This window comes from Centroberyx gerrardi, chromosome 3 (assembly GCF_048128805.1).
Source record: "Centroberyx gerrardi isolate f3 chromosome 3, fCenGer3.hap1.cur.20231027, whole genome shotgun sequence".
Taxonomy (NCBI): Eukaryota; Metazoa; Chordata; class Actinopteri; order Beryciformes; family Berycidae; genus Centroberyx; species Centroberyx gerrardi.
In genome coordinates, this window is record NC_135999.1 from 35,024,107 (window position 1) to 35,043,783 (window position 19,677).

General features: G+C 41.7%; 1 protein-coding gene across 4 annotated transcripts in view; it reads left to right on the forward strand.

Moving 5' to 3' along the window:
- Nucleotides 1-19,677, forward strand: part of LOC139917980 (glutamate receptor 2-like) — a 129,998-nt gene that overhangs the window by 78,386 nt on the left and 31,935 nt on the right. For all 4 annotated transcript variants that reach the window (XM_078282750.1, XM_078282749.1, XM_078282751.1 and 1 more), the window contains 2 exons: nt 15,644-15,786; nt 16,215-16,430. In XM_078282750.1, the coding sequence (XP_078138876.1) occupies nt 15,644-15,786; nt 16,215-16,430 (359 nt within the window). The remainder of the gene's footprint in view (nt 1-15,643; nt 15,787-16,214; nt 16,431-19,677) is intronic.

Here is a 19,677-nt window from a genome sequence, read left to right on the forward strand (position 1 = left end):
TAACAGACACCGTTTTGACCACTGTCCGTGGTGCTGATTGGACATGACATCAAACACCACTGACTACACTGATCATATCATAGGCAATAGCCTACTGGCTGAGAGTTTTAACAAGCCTTTAATTAAAAAAAAAAAAAAAAAAAAAGCTTAACACATGTACATTGACTCTGGAGAGGTGGAACATCATTTTTAATGGAATATCCAGGCCTACACACATAAGACCAAACAAGGATAAGAGAGAGCTCAAACCAACCTAAAAAGTGGGGGAAAGAATATAGATTGCATATGTCAAAGCCTCCCCAAAAACATTTAATTTACCACCACCTGCATAGATTGAGAAATATGTTTGACCGCTGTCCATGGCACTGATTTGACATTTGTCGTACATGTTACAGAAGATTTCACCTCATGCACTACACTAGACGAGTAAAATTACAATTGTGAGAACATAAGACGTGTATGCCTAGAAAAAGGGCCTCTTGGGCACATAGCCTACCCATGTAAAAACGGGTTTATCAAAACTTTATGTGGATGTGGCTACTTTCCAGTGGATAATTTACATAGATTTGACCACTTGATGTTTTATGTGCCATTTTTTCTGCCTCACATTGTTCATAATCTATGTTTATACATATGTTTAGTGGTACATAACAGTATGTTAGCCTATGATTATAAGGGGCTGGTTGCTTGGACGTGGATAAAGATCTCCAGAGATCTCCATTGAAAATGAAATCTTAGTCTAGTATTACACTTAATCCATGTCAGAACAACCAGCCCTTCATGATCATAGGCTAACATGTACAGCTGAGCACATAATTTGTTACAACACATAATTAATTTGTAATTGATGACACATTGATTCTGGTTACTGACAGATTGGTGCTCTATAGGCTTCTCATTAATTCTCTCAACTTTCCCCCTCAACTATATTTGCAGGAAGACTTAAATGAGATAAGTGATGTTTGGAACGCCCATCGCATCCGACCCTCAACAAACACCAACGTACCAAGTGGAATACCTAATGTCATGTACCTGGCATCCCATCTGTGGGGCACTGAGGACCATATTATTCCAGTCAATGAGGATGACCTGGCTACTTGCAAAGAATGCTGCGAGTTTGTGACTTTAGTTCCATGTGATGAGGACATATTTGATCTGTGCTCAATTTACATGGAAGAATCAGGTTTGGTGTTCCCAACCAGTAGATCACAAGCTCTTGACTTGTATTTGTCTTTGAGGGATCTCATCCGTGCCCAATTACTGGAATAAGCAAGTGTAGACCCCTCATTACCACTACTGTGTATACAAACCTGATACAAACACAATCCTGGACATTACAAAGAGTCAGTTGTATGACTTATTCTTTTGCGTTTCGGTGGGTGGGTATGTTTGTGTGTGTAGATTTGTAAATAGTCTAAAATCTTGGTAAATCTTTCTGTGAGGTAACATAGGTCTATATTGTTGTCCTGGAAATTATTAAATGGCACTGTGTAGTCGTAAAGGCCACAGCAACCTCAACATCATACTCTCTATATCATAGCTCTGACAGTTTGTTTTTCTTTTGAAGAGGGAATATCAATGGCCAGCCTTATTTTTACAGTGCTGATTAGTATTAAATTAACCTTTGAGTGGAGTGGTGTGTATGAAACTCGGACTGGCCATGCACACATGCTCTCTCTCTCTCCCTCTCTCTCTCTCTCACACACACACACACACGCACTCACACACAATGACAACGAGTAATGTGTGTCATTGTGACAATAAGGATAAAGAACAAACTGTGAACTGTGAAATACCATCTGTTCAACCAGCTCAGTACTTGTTCAGAATCAGAATCAGAATCAGAATTCTTTTATTATGCCGAGTATGTTTGCACATACAAGGAAAGTGACTTGGTGTGGTTAGTGCATAGGTACATAAATATAGCAAATACAAGAAATATCAAAATATTAACAAAATATTAACAACATATTAACAACATATATACAAGCATTGTATATATATGAGAGGTAGAGAGTCAGTGAGAGGCAGGGGGCTTGTTTGTGAGCCCCACTGCCATGGGGAAGAAACTGTTCAGGTGGCGTGAGGTTTTGGTCTTGATAGACCAGAACCTTTTGCCGGATGGAAGTCTTTGGAAGAGGTGGTGACCGGGATGGGAAGGATCAGCGATGATCTTTCCCGCTCTCTTCCTGGTCCTGGAGTTGTACAGGTCCAGTAGAGACGGCAGGTTGCAGCCGATGATCTTCTCAGCTGACCGGATGATCCGCTGCAGTCTGCCTCTGTCCTTGGCGGTGGAGGCAGCGTACCAGACGGTGATCAATGAGGTGAGGATGGACTCAATGATGGCCGTGTAGAACTGGACCATCGTTTTCTGCGGCATTTTGAGTTTCTTCACCTGCCGCAGGAAGAACATCCTCTGTTGGGCCTTCTTGGTGGTGGCAGTGATGTTCTCCTCCCACCTGAGGTCCTGGGAGATTATTGTTCCCAGGAATCTGAATGACTCCACAGTGTTAACTGGGGAGTCACACATGGTGAGGGGGGCGGTTGGGGCTGGGCTCCTCCTGAAGTCTGCAACCATCTCTACAGTTTTCAGAGCATTCAGCTCCAGGTTGTTCTGGCTGCACCAGGAAGCCAGGTGGTCAACTTCCTTCCTGTAGGCGGACTCATCCCCGTTGGTGATTAATCCAATGAGGGTTGTGTCGTCCGCAAACTTAAGGAGTTTTACAGAAGGGTGGCTAGAGGTGCAGTCGTTGGTGTAGAGGGAGAAGAGTAGAGGAGAGAGCACACAGCCTTGTGGGGCTCCAGTGCTGATGGTCCGGGGCTCAGAGACAAGCTTGCCCATCCGCACGTACTGCTTCCTGTCTGTCAGGAAGTCAGTGATCCACCTGCAGGTGGGCTTAGGCACGTTCAGCTGGGATAGTTTGTCCTGGAGAAGAGCTGGGGCGATGGTATTGAATGCGGAGCTGAAGTCCACAAACAGGATCCTGGCGTAGGTGCTGGGGGAGTCTAGGTGCTGGAGGATGAAGTGGAGTCCCATGTTGATTGCGTCGTCTACAGACCTGTTGGCTCTGTAGGCAAACTGCAGTGGGTCGAGGAGGGGGTCGGTGATGGCCTTGAGGTGGGCCAGCACGAGGCGCTCGAAGGTCTTCATTACCACAGAGGTCAGGGCTACTGGTCTGTAGTCATTAAGGCCTGTGATCCTCAGCTTTTTGGGAACGGGGATGATGGTCGATGTTTTGAAGCAGGCAGGTACCATGCATTCGTCCAGTGAGGTGTTAAAGATGTCCGTGAACACTGGAGCCAGCTGGTCTGCACAGTGCTTCAGTGTGGAGGGTGAGACAGCGTCCGGTCCAGCTGCCTTGCGGGGGTTCTGTCTTTTAAAGAGCTTGATAACGTCTCTCTCCAGGATGGAGAGAGGTGTGATGGGGCTAGGGGGGGGGGCAGGGGCTGTCTGGGGGTGTCTGGGTCTGGAGGGGGGCGGTGTCTCTGTCCTGGCTGAAAGGAAGAGGTGTAGAAGCTGTTGAGGGGGGCTGGGTGTGAGGGTCAGAGTCAGGACTGTTCCATTGTCTGTCGAATCTACAGTAGAATTCATTCAGGTCATTTGCAAGTCTGAGGTCATTCATAGAGTGTGGGGATTTGGTTTTATAGTCTGTGATCTCCCGTAGGCCCTTCCAGACTGACGAGGAGTCGTTGGCAGAGACTTGTTGTTCCAGCTTCTTAGAGTCCAGTCTTAGTCGTTTGGCCTCCTTAATCGCCTTGCCAAACGTGTATCTAGCCAGTCTAAACCAATCCCTGTCTCCACTCTTGAAAGCCCTCTCCTTCTCCAAACGCAGCTGTCTGAGTCTTGCTGTGAACCAGGGTTTGTCATTGTTATAACTCACCCTGGTGCGTGTTGGAATACAGCTGTCTTCACAGAAGCTGATGTATGTTGTCACAGCCTCTGGGTATTCGTCCAGGCTGTTGGAAGCAGTCCTGAAAATGTCCCAGTCTGTGTTATCCAGGCAGTCACGCAGTTCCTCCACTGCTTCTCTGTTGCCCCAATTCTTAGTTCTCCGCACAACAGGTTTAGAAAGTTTTAGTTTCTGCCTGTATGTCGGGATCAGATGAATAAGAGCGTGGTCAGATAGTCCCCCGCGCGGGGGACTGCGCGATAAGCTCTGCTGATAGTGCTGTAACAATGATCCAGAGTCTTCTCCTCCCTGGTCGGGCATTTAATTATCTGTTTGTATTTGGGGAGTTCGTGGGTTAAGTTGCCCTTGTTAAAGTCCCCGAGGACAATAACTGGGGAGTACGGGTTCCCTCTCTCCACTCCCAATATTTGTTCGACGAGTTGGCGTTGAGCCTCTTGCACGTCAGCTTGCGGGGGGATGTAAACGCCAGCCAGTATAAAGGAAGTGAATTCACGGGGAGAATAAAACGGTCTGCTGATGAGAAAAGATTCCAGGTCAGGAGAACAAGTTTGTGAAATCACTTTAACATCGTTGCACCAGTCTTGGTTTATATAGAAACAGATCCCTCCACCTTTTGTTTTGTGTGAAAGCTTCGGGTTGCGGTCTGCGCGTAGGAGCTGGAAGCCGGGTAGTTGTACGGTGGAGTCCGGTGTAGAATCACACAGCCACGATTCCGTAAAACACAGAAGAGAGAGAAAAGTCTCTATGTGTCCTGATAAGAAGACGCAATTTGTCCATTTTGTTGCACAGTGAGCGGATATTTGAGAGGAGTATTCCTGGTAGAGGCGTGCGTAATCCTCTCTCCCTGAAGCGCACTAGGGCCCTGGCGCGCTTGCCTCTCCGTCTCCGTCTCCGCAACACCGCTTGGCCAAGGGCTAGAGCGCCTTTGACCAAAATGTCCCGTAAATCCATGGATGAGGCGAGAAAATTGGGACATAAATCCGATGTTGTCGAGTCCCTGATGTTTAGTATCTGGTCCCTCGTGTAGATAGTCCGAGTGGAATCACAATAAACGGAATTAAACACTAAAAACAAACAAAAAAGAGCGCACCAACACACCGTGGCGACTGGTCGCAGCGCCATCTTGGAGATTTATGGCACACACTTAGGAACCAGTAAACACAACAGAATTCACTGTCTTTCCCAGTTCAGGATGACCTCCAGTACCTGTTGTGGCTCTTATTTAAATACCTTTACAATGATGTACTGGTCTGGAAGTACCACATATGATTTTGTGAAGTAGCATTAAGAACAGAAGGAATTATCATTGTCTTTACATATTTGTAACTGTGGAGACAGTTTTCCAGCTGTGAGATGCCACTGCTACTGGATGAATGTAGGGGAAAACTGACACACACACACTAATACTCCCCAAAGTCAGATAGGATTGCTGTGCTTTGTTTTCAATTTTTCTAGAGTGATTTGACCATGTCACTTCCGTGACGTCTGCCTAGAGGGTAATCCAAGCATGTTCAGTGACATTGTACCTGACTGTCATGATGATTGTCAATTATATTCTGGCATAAACTTGCATAAAGATCTGACAGATTAATAGAGAAGGTAGATCCACTTTCTCAACTCAACTGATTCTTTGATGTATAGTTATGCTCCATCTTATGACTCTGAGATGAGACACAAATGTATGTCAAATTTCTAAAGAATGTGAGATATTAAAAGAATTAAAAATGAACAATGAATGTCAATGGCATTTTATTTACAAAGGTGTAACATTCTTGTTAACTCAGCCATTCAAAGATTCATCTGTAATGTAAACAAATGCATAACACTGAAAATTAAGACAGTGTGGATGAAAAAAACGTAAACCATGTAATAAAATGTTAACATACATTTCCAAATATTATGATTCCCACTGGTATCAATTTATAGTGGAAAATTCTACAATTTCTGCAGGACTAAGACCAAAAATTGCCATGGGCAAACATTGCAAACTTAAAAATGTATTACATTTTTACATGTCCCTCAAATTACATCACATTTCCTGAATTTGCCTGTCTGGGATGCAACTTTTAAAATTAACCAATATTAAACTTGCAATACAAAAAAACTGCAATACATTCATCTATAAGATCCATGATAGTAGAACAACTGAACAACTGTCAGTCTATGGAAAAAAGCCACAGAGCACAGAAAAAATAACTTGTGAATTTACAGTCAAATAACTCAACAAGCAACAACAGTATTAGATTAAACCTCTACATAAATCAGAAAACAAGCTTTTGATCGATTCCTCTGTATTGAAAACATCAACAGCTATATCTTGACGAAAATATAAAGGAGCAGGGGTGGCATGTTTCACAATTTGGGTAGGGCTACACAAACAGAAAATTTTGTTTTTTTTTGTTTGCACATTTAATAATGGCATAATTGTTCCACAACAGATGATATAGCCCAGTGCAGTAAAAGTCGAGAATGGAAGCGCAAATCCACCCTCACACTCCAAATGTAAAAACTTTGCCTAGGTTTCCAAAATTGCAATAAAACAATGTTATTCACTGAACATTCAAAACTATTGAAAATAAAAATAAAAATAATTCACAATCACATAATTTTGAAGAATAATGTGTATTATCCAAGCAAAAATTCTGCAGACCAAATTCTGTGCTTGATTTGAATCAAAGCACATCTGTAAGGTGTGCATTAAGAGTAATGCCACTCATCACTGGTTGGTTGTGAATGGATTTTGGTAAAGGTTATCAGGATATAGGAACAACTTTTATGTTATAGAAACACAGCAGTAATGACTGCAATATGCATTTGTTCCATTGCTCAACATCCAGTGTGCTTTCAAGGAGTTTGGAAGGGCATGTTTTGCCACAGTTTAAAGACCATGTGCAACTGAACCTTTAAGCCTGCCAGAGTAATAAAATGTAGACATTGTGCTTCAATAATACATTCATATAAAAGTGCTTAGAACAGTCAAGTAGCTACCAGCAGCTTATTGAAAAATTGGCCATGGACACAGGACCAGTAACAGTACAATTGACCTTGATATGACATTAAAAGGAGAGGATCTAATTTCCTTTGATTTGTGTTTTTTTTCGTTCCCACGAGCATAATTTGTACGCACAAAACAATTATTCCCACAATTAAAACGGCACATAAGTTATTCAAAAAAAACAGCTGCTGATTTCAACCAACTGTGACTCAGAGCCTCTGTTTTCTTGAATTTTGCCTTTTCTTTTTATTTATTACTTCTGTTTTTGTTAGGCTGTTGGTTCATGTGCTAATGGATCGAGATTCGTTGATTAGGTTTTATTTTGGTTTGGGTATGAGTTATCAGGACATACTGACAACCCTTGCATTACGGGGCATTATTGTCAGAAAGAGGCAACTAACAAGGATACTGAGAGCTAATGAGCTATACCACCGTTAATATGCCGACTTAGAAGATGTGATTGACTTTATAGTTGGCCAGTTGCAAGGCCCTGGAAGACTTCATGGCTACTGATGGATGCATGTTTAGTGTGTGGAAGCTACATTTCATTCAAAACAGCATTATGGGAAATTATAACATTTTAGTTTTGATTATCATGTGGGTATGTAGAGCATTAACTGAATTCAGAGTAAGGTGTGGGTGTGTTCAGATTTAGTACCCAAGGAGGCCATATCCTCAGGGTCAGGATCACCTGGTATCTGTAGCTGCTGGTGGCTCTGTGGCTCTGGTGTTAGAGGAACAGGATCGATTGGCGTCTGTTGGTGCTGGTGGCTCTGTGGCTCTGGTGTTACAGGAACAGGATCACCTGGCGTCTGTTGGTGCTGGTGGCTCTGTGGCTCTGGTGTTAGAGGAACAGGATCGATTGGCGTCTGTTGGTGCTGGTGGCTCTGTGGCTCTGGTGTTACAGGAACAGGATCACCTGCCGTCTGCTGGTGCTGGTGGCTCTGTGGTTCTGGTGTTACAGGAACAGGATCACCTGGCGTCTGTTGGTGCTGGTGGCTCTGTGGTTCTGGTGTTACAGGAACAGAATCACCTGGCGTCTGCTGGTGCTGGCTTCTCAGTGGGTCTGGCATTACAGCAGCAGGTTCATCAATGATATGTATTGGCAGCTCATCCCAAGGGTAAGTATCGTCTAACTGTGTATAGTCATTTTCTGCTGCCCCAATTATAATTTCATAATCAATGTCTTCACCAACCACCTGATCTAAATCTTGCCCACTGTTTGTGAGATCCACAACCGGTGTCGAGCACAGATTGATCTGAACAACTTCTGTGGCCAGGTCCTCTGTCCTTTTTTTAGTACAGAGATTCAGCCTCAGTATTCTAACTCTGCTTTTGTCATATAATTGATCGATGGTGCTTAAGCTGCTGACTTCAACCTGAGATGATTGCATTTCTGTTGAATAGTATGAAAGCTTTTTCTTCTTGGACACACCATTAGGGAAAAATAAGCTTTCTGCTAGGCTTTTGATTTCCTCAACAGTTTTCCCTTTATCTACTGTAAGGTGTCTCGTCCCACCCCCGTTTATTTCTTTTACTTGTTTGTAGTGCTGTTCTTTTTCGTCAAAGTCCATCCATCCAAGTTCTACATGTCTTTCCTGTTTTTGTGCACTTGTATTCCCTACCCACGAATTCATCGTTCTCTTAGGGGTCTTCTCCTCCCCCTCCGCTGGCAATAGTCTCCGCCGTAGCCTTGTCAGAATAGAGTCCTTCCTTGAGTTGGTGTTGACTGACATGCTTGCTTGCCGGCAGAAAGCCACTGTACTCACTCTATCCCCGGCTTTAGGGAGGTACTTGGCCAGGTCACTGTCGGACATTATAGGAATTACAGATGTATCAATCTGAAAAAGATATATAATTGGAGGCATTATTAGATGGCAACTTTCATATTCTTACATTCATTATGAGAGCAACTGCTTCTATGTGTATGTCACATCTGGCCGTGATTACATCATATCAGAATTCTACCGTGCAAGCAATTTGCTTCTAAAAATTTCAGGTCTGAAAATAAAGTTGCACTGGTGCGAGTATTTTCATGCCGAAAACTTTCTGTACTGCTCTTCTCAATTCTTTAATGACACTGGCAAATGAAATTGTGTCAAACACAAGACAGCTAGGAGACATAAGTGAGTGCAGACTAAGATGAGATGTGTAGTTCATCAACTGGTATGTACGCTCCTGTCAGGGATCTGGTTGCACACACTACCTGGATTCAACAGAATCAGAATGAATTTTTTAATTAAATGAAAGCTCTGGTAGGATCCATTTGATCACAAATCTGTTATTTTGTGTTGACCTGTACTGAAACACCACTTTAAGCTAGTCTCGCTAGGCCCTGCCGCTATACCTCGCTCTCAATCACTGTCCTCACAACATACAGACATCTCATCCCCCATTGATGCTTGTTCCCAACGCACTCAAATTCTAAAGTCTGTTTGCAAACTTTCTGTCTTGCAGCTTCAAACTATGTTCAAACTGGCACTAAACTGCGTGGGTGCCAGTCCTGATTCGTTCCATTAAAAACTGCGTAGAAAATCTTTGCGGCACTTTGGCTTCATATAAAATCTCACCTTTGTGTGGCTTCTCCCAATTGTTTTCATATGAATGTCTGAAACATTGCCGCTACTCTTCTTCTACGCCTCTTCCCTGTGAGCTGTAAAACGTTAGCCCCATTGGGGGCTCGCCGCAAAGGGAAGAGGCGTAGAAGAAGAGTAGCGGCCATGTTTCTGACATGCATATGAAAACAACTGGGAGAAGGTAATAGTAATTATTAGCATAACAGCAAGTGTGACCTCCACACTATTAAACATTACACCTAACGTTACTAAATCTATTACATAAACAGAACTGGTAACACACATTATGTAAATGAAATGGCTTACCTTTTCATTTTCCAGCTTCTGGATGCACTCCTCACTGATTTTTCTGTGCCTTAGGAAGTTCTTTAATCCCTGGTCCATGCTGAAAGATGTGAGATTAATATTTTAAATGAAATGGGGAAAAACGTCAATATCAATATTACTTTCAAAGTACAGCATTGACAATAAAAAAAATAAAATAAACGATTTACATATGGACAAGGTATTTAAAAATTGTATGTTGACAACAGTGCATAAGTAATTTATTCATTCAACACCTTTTATTCCCTGGATAGCATCAGCTCAAACATAGCAGTAGGCTAAAATTAAATCATGTAGGCAGTCAAGTGTCTTACTCAATGCTGATTGTCACACTTGGCCTGCTCTCTTTGAGTCAAAGGCCAGTTCCGCATATATAACAGCCATCTGTACGCTATTGAATCAACCTTTGCAGTAGTATATCTGGAAACTGGCAGGTCCATTTTGCCGACCGTGCTAAACATCCAACTTGTTTACCTTTTAGACTGATGTTACCGCTAGCGTGGCCAAGCATATGCTTTAAGTAAAAACTGTATTCAACGCAAATCTGGTGTGATGGGCATTTTCTGGTGCATTGAAATCTAACAAAATCCAGGCATCCTAGCTTCTTGTCAGGATAACGTCCGTTTACGTCTGTTCACAATGTAGCTAAACAGGTCGGAGATTTAGCACGGTCAGCTACGTTGTCAGTCATACTTGTGGCTGGTATCTTTGCCTCCGCTAACCCCAGACACTCAACAGGTTAACAATCATTGTATAAGGTTTAAATTTGGGTTCAACCAACATCAGTAGCTGGTATTTGAAAAGCCTAACACGGGTTTCCCACACTGGTTGCAACTCATAGTTAAGGCTAACGTTAGCGTTAGCTAACCTGCTAACGCTAGTGTATTTTAGGAAAAAAATGAACTAAAAGGTATCTTTTAGGTATCACAGATAATAAGTATTTGGTATGTTAATATCCATTATCCGTTTACACTGAATAGGCATATACCCCAAATATTGCAACATATTTAGCTTACCTTCAGGCCATGTAAACACAGCAGGTGACTGCAACACACCAAGGGCAGCGCCACGTTTAAAAAAAAAACATCACCGTAATAACTCCGTACCGTAGCTTGTGACATGCGCACGTATTATATATATCGAGAGCACGATATCACTATTTCGAGGGCACGTTTTGGCAATTCATGTGCACGTAAAGAGGAAATTGAGGGAACAAATTGTATCTTGTGCGCACGATTTAACTAAAACGTGTGCACGTTACAGTAAATTGTGCGCACGATATCGAGGGAACGAATTGTATCTCGTGCGCACGATTTAACTAAAACGTGCGCACGTTACAGTAAATCGTGCGCACAATATAACTTTTTTTCTCTCCCAATGGCCACTCCCGGGTTCCGTAGAGACCAGAGACGGTTCAGAAAGTTGTTGTTATAGAGCATCTCTGGTGAGACACGTTTCGAGTCTTCTCATACCAGCAGTTGCGGTCTGGCAGTCATTTGGCCAGTCAGAACTAAGATAACTGCTTTGTCGTCTTTTCCGCCACGATCTTGCGGTACTACAACTATAATGGACACTGGTTTTGAGGTAAGCCTCGTTTGCTGCTAACGTAATATGCTGTTTAACTAACTTAACGTTTGGTAACTAGTTGCTAAAGTAACGTTACCTTGCCAAATCAAAGTTGAAGTGTGTTGTGATAAATTCTTCATAACGTTACCCCATTGTTTATATCCGGGTGGATAACTCGCACCTGTTGGCAGCGGAAATCGTTTGTTTTAAGCAGCGGTAAATACGAGTCAGCTAAACAAAACATTAGCGATTATGCCGAAATCAGGTTGTGTTTGGGGCTGTAATGCCAAATATAGCTTGGTACATAATGGATTAGGTTTAGGCTTTTTCAGTTTTAAAGCACGGAAAAGCGGAATCGGTGGATACAGATAATAGTTTACAGGCCGTCTGCATCTACAGAACTGGGGACAGGCTGGCAGCAACCACTCATGACCGGGTTTTGCGGCAGGCATTTTCTTACAGGTCAGTAATAAAAATTATAAACGTCGCTGTTGGGTAGCATAACGTGCAAGCTTGCTAGAGTGACAGTAATACAGTCTCTCGGTTTTGCTAGTCTCGTTCGGGTCTAGCACAGCAGTAGCTCCGTTGTGACTGGCACTGCACTGCCAGTCCAAAGGCGTTCTATTAAAAACCGTTCGGGTAAAATCTTTCACTTCATGTAGGTAAGGTTTCCTGACTGAAATTTTGCCAACATGATAAGCTTTCTGAAATCCTTGAGCCCTCTTCTGTTACACGAGTAAAACCTATTGTCAAAGTGCCACAAATGTTTTATCCGCACGGTTTTTAATGGACCGCGGTTCTAGCACAGCACAAGTAGCACAACACACGCAGTGGTTTGTGATCTGGCTTTGCTATCATACCCTGCTTTACAGTCAAGATGCTTTACAATCGACTCTGAAAGTAAATAACGAACAGTCCACAGTTTCTACTATAAAGCAAAACACTAAAGAATGACTGCGTTTACATGGACTTGAGTATCCCGGTTATGAGGCTTATCCCGGTTTTGATCATATTCGGGATATGGCATTTACATGGAACACAGAGAAATTTGGTTATTCATATCCCCGTATACATGATAAATACTAGTATCCCGGTTACTGATTACTGCATGCTATTTGCGCAGGCGCCTGTGACGTTTACAACACAAACCGGCAATTTTGAAATCGTTAATCTGATATTCCTCTGTAACTGTTAACCTGAAATTAATTTGACTGTTTTGTTTTGATGTTTGGCCACGTAGTAATGTTCCTTTAGTATTTTCCACCGTGACCTGACTTGCTCCGCTGTACATGTTGGGAAACCGGCGTCCTGTAGTCTGTATACTACAGACTTGAATAGGTCAGCATTTCGATGCTTTCTCCCATCTAAACTGCCAAGTATATTTAATTCTTTCATCACCGAAAGACAAAACTCCGTTTCCTCATCGCTCCAGAAGTGAGACGCTCTCGTTGCCGCCATTGTTTGTGTTTTTCTGTTACGTCACTTGGCTGAAGCCGCGCCTGCGCAGGTAGTCGGCAGTGGTCAGAAACCGGGATAAGATGTATACATGCAATAGTATCCCGGTTTCTTTCGGAGTACTCCAGCTAGCATAATCGGGTTTCTCAAAACCGGGATAAGGGCTTATCCAGGTTTCTGAAATCGGGATATGATGTTTACATGCGCAAACACAAAAACAGTATACTACAAAAACCCGATCATAACCGGGATACTCAAGTCCATGTAAACGCAGTCAATGACTGGTTTGAGGTTGCTTTGTTAGATCAGCACTTGAATTTGAACTTCTGCTCGCTGAATCACACTAACATAGCCTACTTTGTGTCACTGGCTGTCACTGTTTGGCTATATAACATAATATAAAATAAAAACAGAAAGTTATGATTAATTTGTATAAGACAGTGGCCAAAACAGAACTTTTAAGCATTTCTCAACATTTTGGTAAAATACAGTAGTTTGTGGACACATGCTTAAATAGGCTATATATTTAAGATATGTTAGGTTATACACTAACAAATATCAACAGCAACGACATCAGGAACGTCTCGTTTTCGGTGGACAGCCAGAACTACATAATGTCTGTGTATTTCTAATCACAAGAGCTTAAAAAGGGGTCTTACTTTGGTTAAATAACACAAAAAATACTGTAGCACCGATGCAGCACCACCGACTTTATCCACCCGGAAGTAAGTTCTTTGTTGTTGTGATGTCACGCTGATATGGCCTATATAGCAACTAAATCGAGCATATGTCATATTTCGTATGACGGATCACATCACTGACGGAGTTTCGATAAAATAAAGATAAATGATATGAATGAAGATAAATGTTGTCTTTTCCCTTTATTTTCTTCTCAGAGTGCACCAGAATGCTTTGTTTACATGTTAAAATCACAAACATTTTCTTCTGGGGGAGAATGCCCCCAGACCCCCCTACAGGAGTGTGGTTTACAAACATGTCACCTTTTTCACCTCTTATGAGTTTGCAGGTCTGTATATAGGAAATTAGAGGAAGAAATTATTTGTCTGTTCTAAGCTGCCCAGCCACTCTCAATGTTTATCTAACTACAGTAAGTCACATGATTACACAGAGGACCTATTTGTGCAGGCTTTAAGTATGGCTACTACCAAACTAATGTGCATGCAAATTCTAACAAAAAGCCTATACTAATGTACAAGAAGGCTAATACACAAGGCTACCTCAGCATTTCTTCTAACACTTAGGCCATGTTTATGCAGTGTACTACCAAAGTGTGCAAAAAAATTCTCACTAATGTTCAAGCATGCTACCAAGCTAATGCTGACACAAGGCTAACCCAGTTAGATTGTCTACCTGTCTAACTCCAAAATGATCTCACAAAAAAAAGTGAAACGAACACCACTTGTTAACACCAAATTATGTGTTGGTGGCACGTAAAATTACGTATTCCCAGCAAGAAACTGCTAAATGAAGGGGACACGACTAACAGGAATAAGTGCCACATTGAAGTTCACATTGAAGTAGCACAGTGGAAAGTAAGGGTGTTGTGGTCGGGGGTGCTGGATGGGCGTACGCGTTTGCCTTCAATGCCGGCGACTGGGTTTCAAATCCCAGCATTTGCGGGGGACAATTCTATCGTGGGTCACATTTTCATTTTTAGTGAACGTTCTTATTTAACCATGACCAGTTGTTTTAGTTTCCTAAACTTAACCAAAGTTGTTTTAGTTTCCTAAACTCAACCAAAGTTGTTTTACTGAAACTAAACTGTTAGCCAATCTTTGGAATGTAATTCAATTAGTGGCGGAGGAAGGTATTTCAATTTGTGGTGGGGGAGCATAATTGAGGCATTGAAATGTATTCAACCCACAATCTGTGTTGTCAACTGGTAAACATGGTGGTGGAGCTGTAATGGTATGGATCCCTCTACTGGGAGTCATCAGGTCTGATGATTGCTCTGCATGATTGTATAATGGCCAACGAATATGAGGCCATTTTACAAGACCAGGAGCACCCTAGGGTGCAAACACTGTTCCCTCATGATGTTCCTTTATTCCAAGATGATAATGCCCCTATACAAACTGCTAAAAGAATTTAAGATTGGTTTCACAAACTGTAGGATGAAGTCAAACTCTTTCCAGGGCCTCCCCAACCAGCAGATCTAAACATCATTGAACCCTTCTGGGAATATTTCCAACTCCTTCATCTGAAGGCTTTGTATCATGAAGAAAGCCAATATCCCACTACACACAGTTCAGAATGTAGTATGACAGCAGGAGGAGGAGGATTGAAGCTGTTCTGAAGGCAAAGTGTAGCCCTACTCATTAGATACTCAATATTCATATATTGGTAGGTATATCCATTATTTTGTCCACCTGAAAGAGGAGCGCTGAAAGAGTTTAGCTTTCTTCTAGTCTAGATGGCTGACTACTTTTCACTCCTCAAACTCCCAGAAGCTGTTCCATTGATGCCAGATAGGCCTATTGGCACCAATGTAAAGGGATTGCAGACAGCAGTCCATTGAATGTGGCTTTCAGTTGGTCTGCTCTTTTACAAAAACAGTAGATAAGAACAAAACTGAGCCAAAATTTTGACATGCTTTTTTTCATTGTACCCACTGGATATTCATATGTATAATAAATAATCCAAAATGCAACTGTAATCCCTAATAATAACTGTAATTGGATTAAACATGCTTTAAAAAAATATCCTGGCCTGATTATAGTTACTTTGTCCAACACTGTTTAGGTGTGTATGTGTGCCTGTGTTTATTATTATTTTTTTTTTATGATGTTACTAAGGCTACTGCGTTGATCTGGCCGCGGAGATTGCAAAGCATTGTGGGATACGCTACCAGCTAAGAATTGTGGGAGATGGGAAATATGGAGCAAGAGATGCAGAAACCAAGATCTGGAATGGAATGGTTGGAGAGCTGGTGTATGGGGTGAGATAAAACACACATACCTAAGCACACACACACACACACACACCTTCTGATGTAAAGTATCCACTTGTTATTGTCTCATTGTAGTTTCTTTACAAGTACATTAAACAGTAATTACTAGTAAATGATTGAGTAATCTACTATAATATCTGTTTCATTGGCTATTTATTGTACATTACTGTGTCCTTAATGTGAGGTTAGTGATACATTTCAGATTAATGAATACATAAGCGGCCTGTAACAAGATACGTTACCACAGTTTTTTGTTGAAAGACATAAAATCTACAAAACTTGAAAAACTCAGTAAAGCTCAAAGTTGAGTTGGCCCTGAAGTGTGTTTCTTTCTCCATTTTCCAACAGAAGACTCTAGTTCATGTAGATATTGCATTGTCACACACTCTCTGTCACTGTCTCTCTCTCTCCAATAGAAAGCCGATATAGCGGTAGCTCCATTGACTATCACCCTTGTTCGTGAAGAGGTGATAGACTTCTCCAAACCCTTCATGTCTCTGGGAATCTCCATCATGATCAAAAAGCCACAGAAATCGAAGCCAGGAGTCTTCTCCTTCCTGGACCCACTGGCGTATGAGATCTGGATGTGCATTGTCTTTGCCTATATAGGAGTCAGTGTTGTACTCTTTCTGGTAAGGGAGTGTGTGTGAGTGCGCATGTGTGTGCGTGTGTGGTTTCAGCTTTAATATCCCCATTTCACATCGTCATGATTACAGCTTCCATGCTGAGAAACCGGTGCATTACAACTTCCTGTGGCAAGTTTCTTTTTACAACTTAATGACAAACCAATCCAACAAAACAACAAAATTGTAATGGTTACTAGCACTAGCTACATAATGTAGCAAATTTATCATTTTGGGCAGGTTGTGGAGCGATTTAGTGAAGGCCATAGCTGGCAACAGGAAGTTGTAATGCACAGAATGTGAAAAGGGCCTATTAACCAGAAACGTGTGGGTGAAAGGCAATCAGCAGTGGCTCTGCCTGCAATGTGTTGGTGTTTTCTAGATGAGATCATTTATGAGGTAAGATATGCTAGATCCTACTTGTTGTTTGCCACATCAGTACAGCTTGTATGCACCATGATGAGGATAGTAAGAATAGGTGACAACAATGAGTGACAGTGAGTCAAGGGCCTTATGGTACGTTTTGATCAATTCTGGCGAGGGGTGTAATTTCCACACTTCCCATTAATTTTGTATGCAAGTGGCCGTGCAAAGTGTGCTTGTAGCAGCGGAGCGAGTTTCGAGAGGTAGCATGTCACATTGGCCACTCCACATTTGCATATAGTAGACTTGACCTGAACAATATGCAAATCAGAAGCATCCATCATGACTTGCCACCTCTGAAACCTCATGAACAAACTTTTAAACTAGCCGTTGTAGATCTAAAATGAATCAAGATTCAGCAATTGCTTTGCCTATTTCTCACCTCAAATACTTTCAGAAACAGATTTCAGTGGACTGTTTAGGTGAAAAAAGAGAAAGTCTCAAGCTGCCCTGTTATCCCAGTCTGTGAAACTGGAGACAGAAACCAAGTACAGGCCAACGGTGGGAACTTTGCAGCAGCTTTGCCTCCCACCCCGGCAGTATAGCAGCGGCTCGTATCGGAGTACTCTGAGCTGAATTGGAACTGAATTTGAATTTTTGTACATCTGAATAACTGAAAAGTTATTACTTAATAAATTGAAATTGTATATAAAGTTTTGAAATTTAATTTAATTACATTGAATTTGTAATTCATAATTTGGAATTGTATGTTAGGTTTTGAAACTGAATTTGATTATTACTGCATTCATGCTGCTGTAGGCAACTTTGGAGAAATGAGCAAGAATTTGAAGGTGTACTATGTTAAAGCTGCATTAAGCAAAATTTTCAGACTACTAGAGGGTGACGGAAACTGCAACACATTTGTAAATAACACACAGCAAAGCCACTGCACTACGGAGGCCTACAAAAGACATACACTGCAAATCACCATGCATTAAGACAAATAGCTAAGGTAAACATACCTACGGAGAAGTGTCACCGGTTACCAATCTCGCTTTGACAGATCTTTCTTCCGCTGAAGGTTACATGTTTACAAGGTTACAATAAGTGAAGAGGTAGGTAGCAAGTTTACTAGTTTAACAAGTTTACTCACTTGCTTCATCGATTCCGCCATTACGAGAATTTTTTTCAGGAATGGGAGGGAATGAGGGCTGCTCTTAAACAGTGAGGGAGGTGCCAAGCTAGGTTTAAAAAAATGAAAAGCTACTGAATGGAGCTTTGTTCTGGAGCGGAATTTGACAACAAGCTTTGGCCCGTGTGTGTGGATATTGGTTTATATCATTATGTCTCAATGAAATCTCCACATAGCACACATTAGTTTCAGGATTGGTTATAAGGTCTGGTATTGCTTATTTCAGGTTTAACAATATAGAGCAGTTAACATACTGGTGGAATCTATTGTTGCAGTATTGTTCCATAGAATATTTTAATCACGTAAAGTGAATATAGAGCTGAAGCTTGACTTTAAAAAAGTGATAGCGTAAATCATATTGCATTGGCAATACCACATTTATTCAGTATTTTTCCCAGTTTTTTCAGCCCTATACAACAGATGTTAGGTCTGTTTCTGCAATCATTTCTTTAGTTGATTAGCCATGACTTGACAAATTGCCTAATTTAGTCTTTTAAATTGGATAAATAGTGTAGCATGAGACTTTTATTTGAGCGTTCAATGACAGATTTAAATCAAAGCTATTAATTGATCAAAATGTGTTTTTTTTCAGTAGGATATTTTCACTCAGGAGTGCACAGCCAGACCCGCCTGACCTAGATTACTTGGAATACATTGTGCCTCAAGAGTGGAGCTTAATTAATTCAGTAGAAAATGTAAGCTTTCCCAGTCAAGTCCATGATGCATTGGAACAATTGAACAATTTGATGCAGATGAAAAATGGACCTCTGCCCTCAACTTCTGTAGGGAAGTTAATTGGCCTCTCCGGACATTTGAGACTCCAAGTGACAGAAGAACATCTTCAAAATCTTTTTGTGAACTTTGTTTCACCAGCCACAAGTGTTGCACACATTCTTGGAGTTTCGAGAAGAAGAGTATTTAAGAGGATGTATGAATATGACCTGTCGGTGAGGAGTCTGTATTCCCCCATGACCGATGAAGCTCTGGATGACAAACTACGGGACACCAAGTCCAGGCTGCCGCGTGCAGGGTACCACATTGTGAAGGGGTGTCTCCAAGCAGAGGGTCACCGTGTACAGTGGTCCAGAATAAAGGCCTCAATGCACAGAGTCGATACAGCTGGCATCCTATCGAGAATGACCAGCATAGGATGCATCATCCGTCGGAAGTACTGTGTCAGAAGTCCACACTATGTACAACACACAGACACCAATCATAAGCTAACAAAGTGCGTTTTATCCAGGAAGATAAAGTGGAATTGTTGCTATAACTAACCAAGCCACAATATTGAGCTCTGAAAATTCCTTGTAAATATCTTTCGGGGACAGTCTCACTGTGTCACACCCTTTCACCCACACCCTCCTCATACCAACCTAACCCCCTCCTCACAGCCCGTCACAGAGGTTTACTGGGCACACTTGTCTTGTTTATTCATAATTTACTAATTTTATCTTCCTCCATTGCTTTCTTACATACAACTTGGTCATCTTTGGTGGTATCGACGGTTTCGCAGGCAAAGTATGTGTTATATATTTCTGTGAATTTTCAGAAGGTACAATATAAAATCTTCAACTAAGGACAGCTTTAATGGGTCCCAAAATACATCTCTATTCAGTCCAGCTCACATATTTAAATGCTGCATACAACAACATAGCTGCGACTGCATTAGAGTTCTTCATGGACAGAGTGAGGAAATTTGGC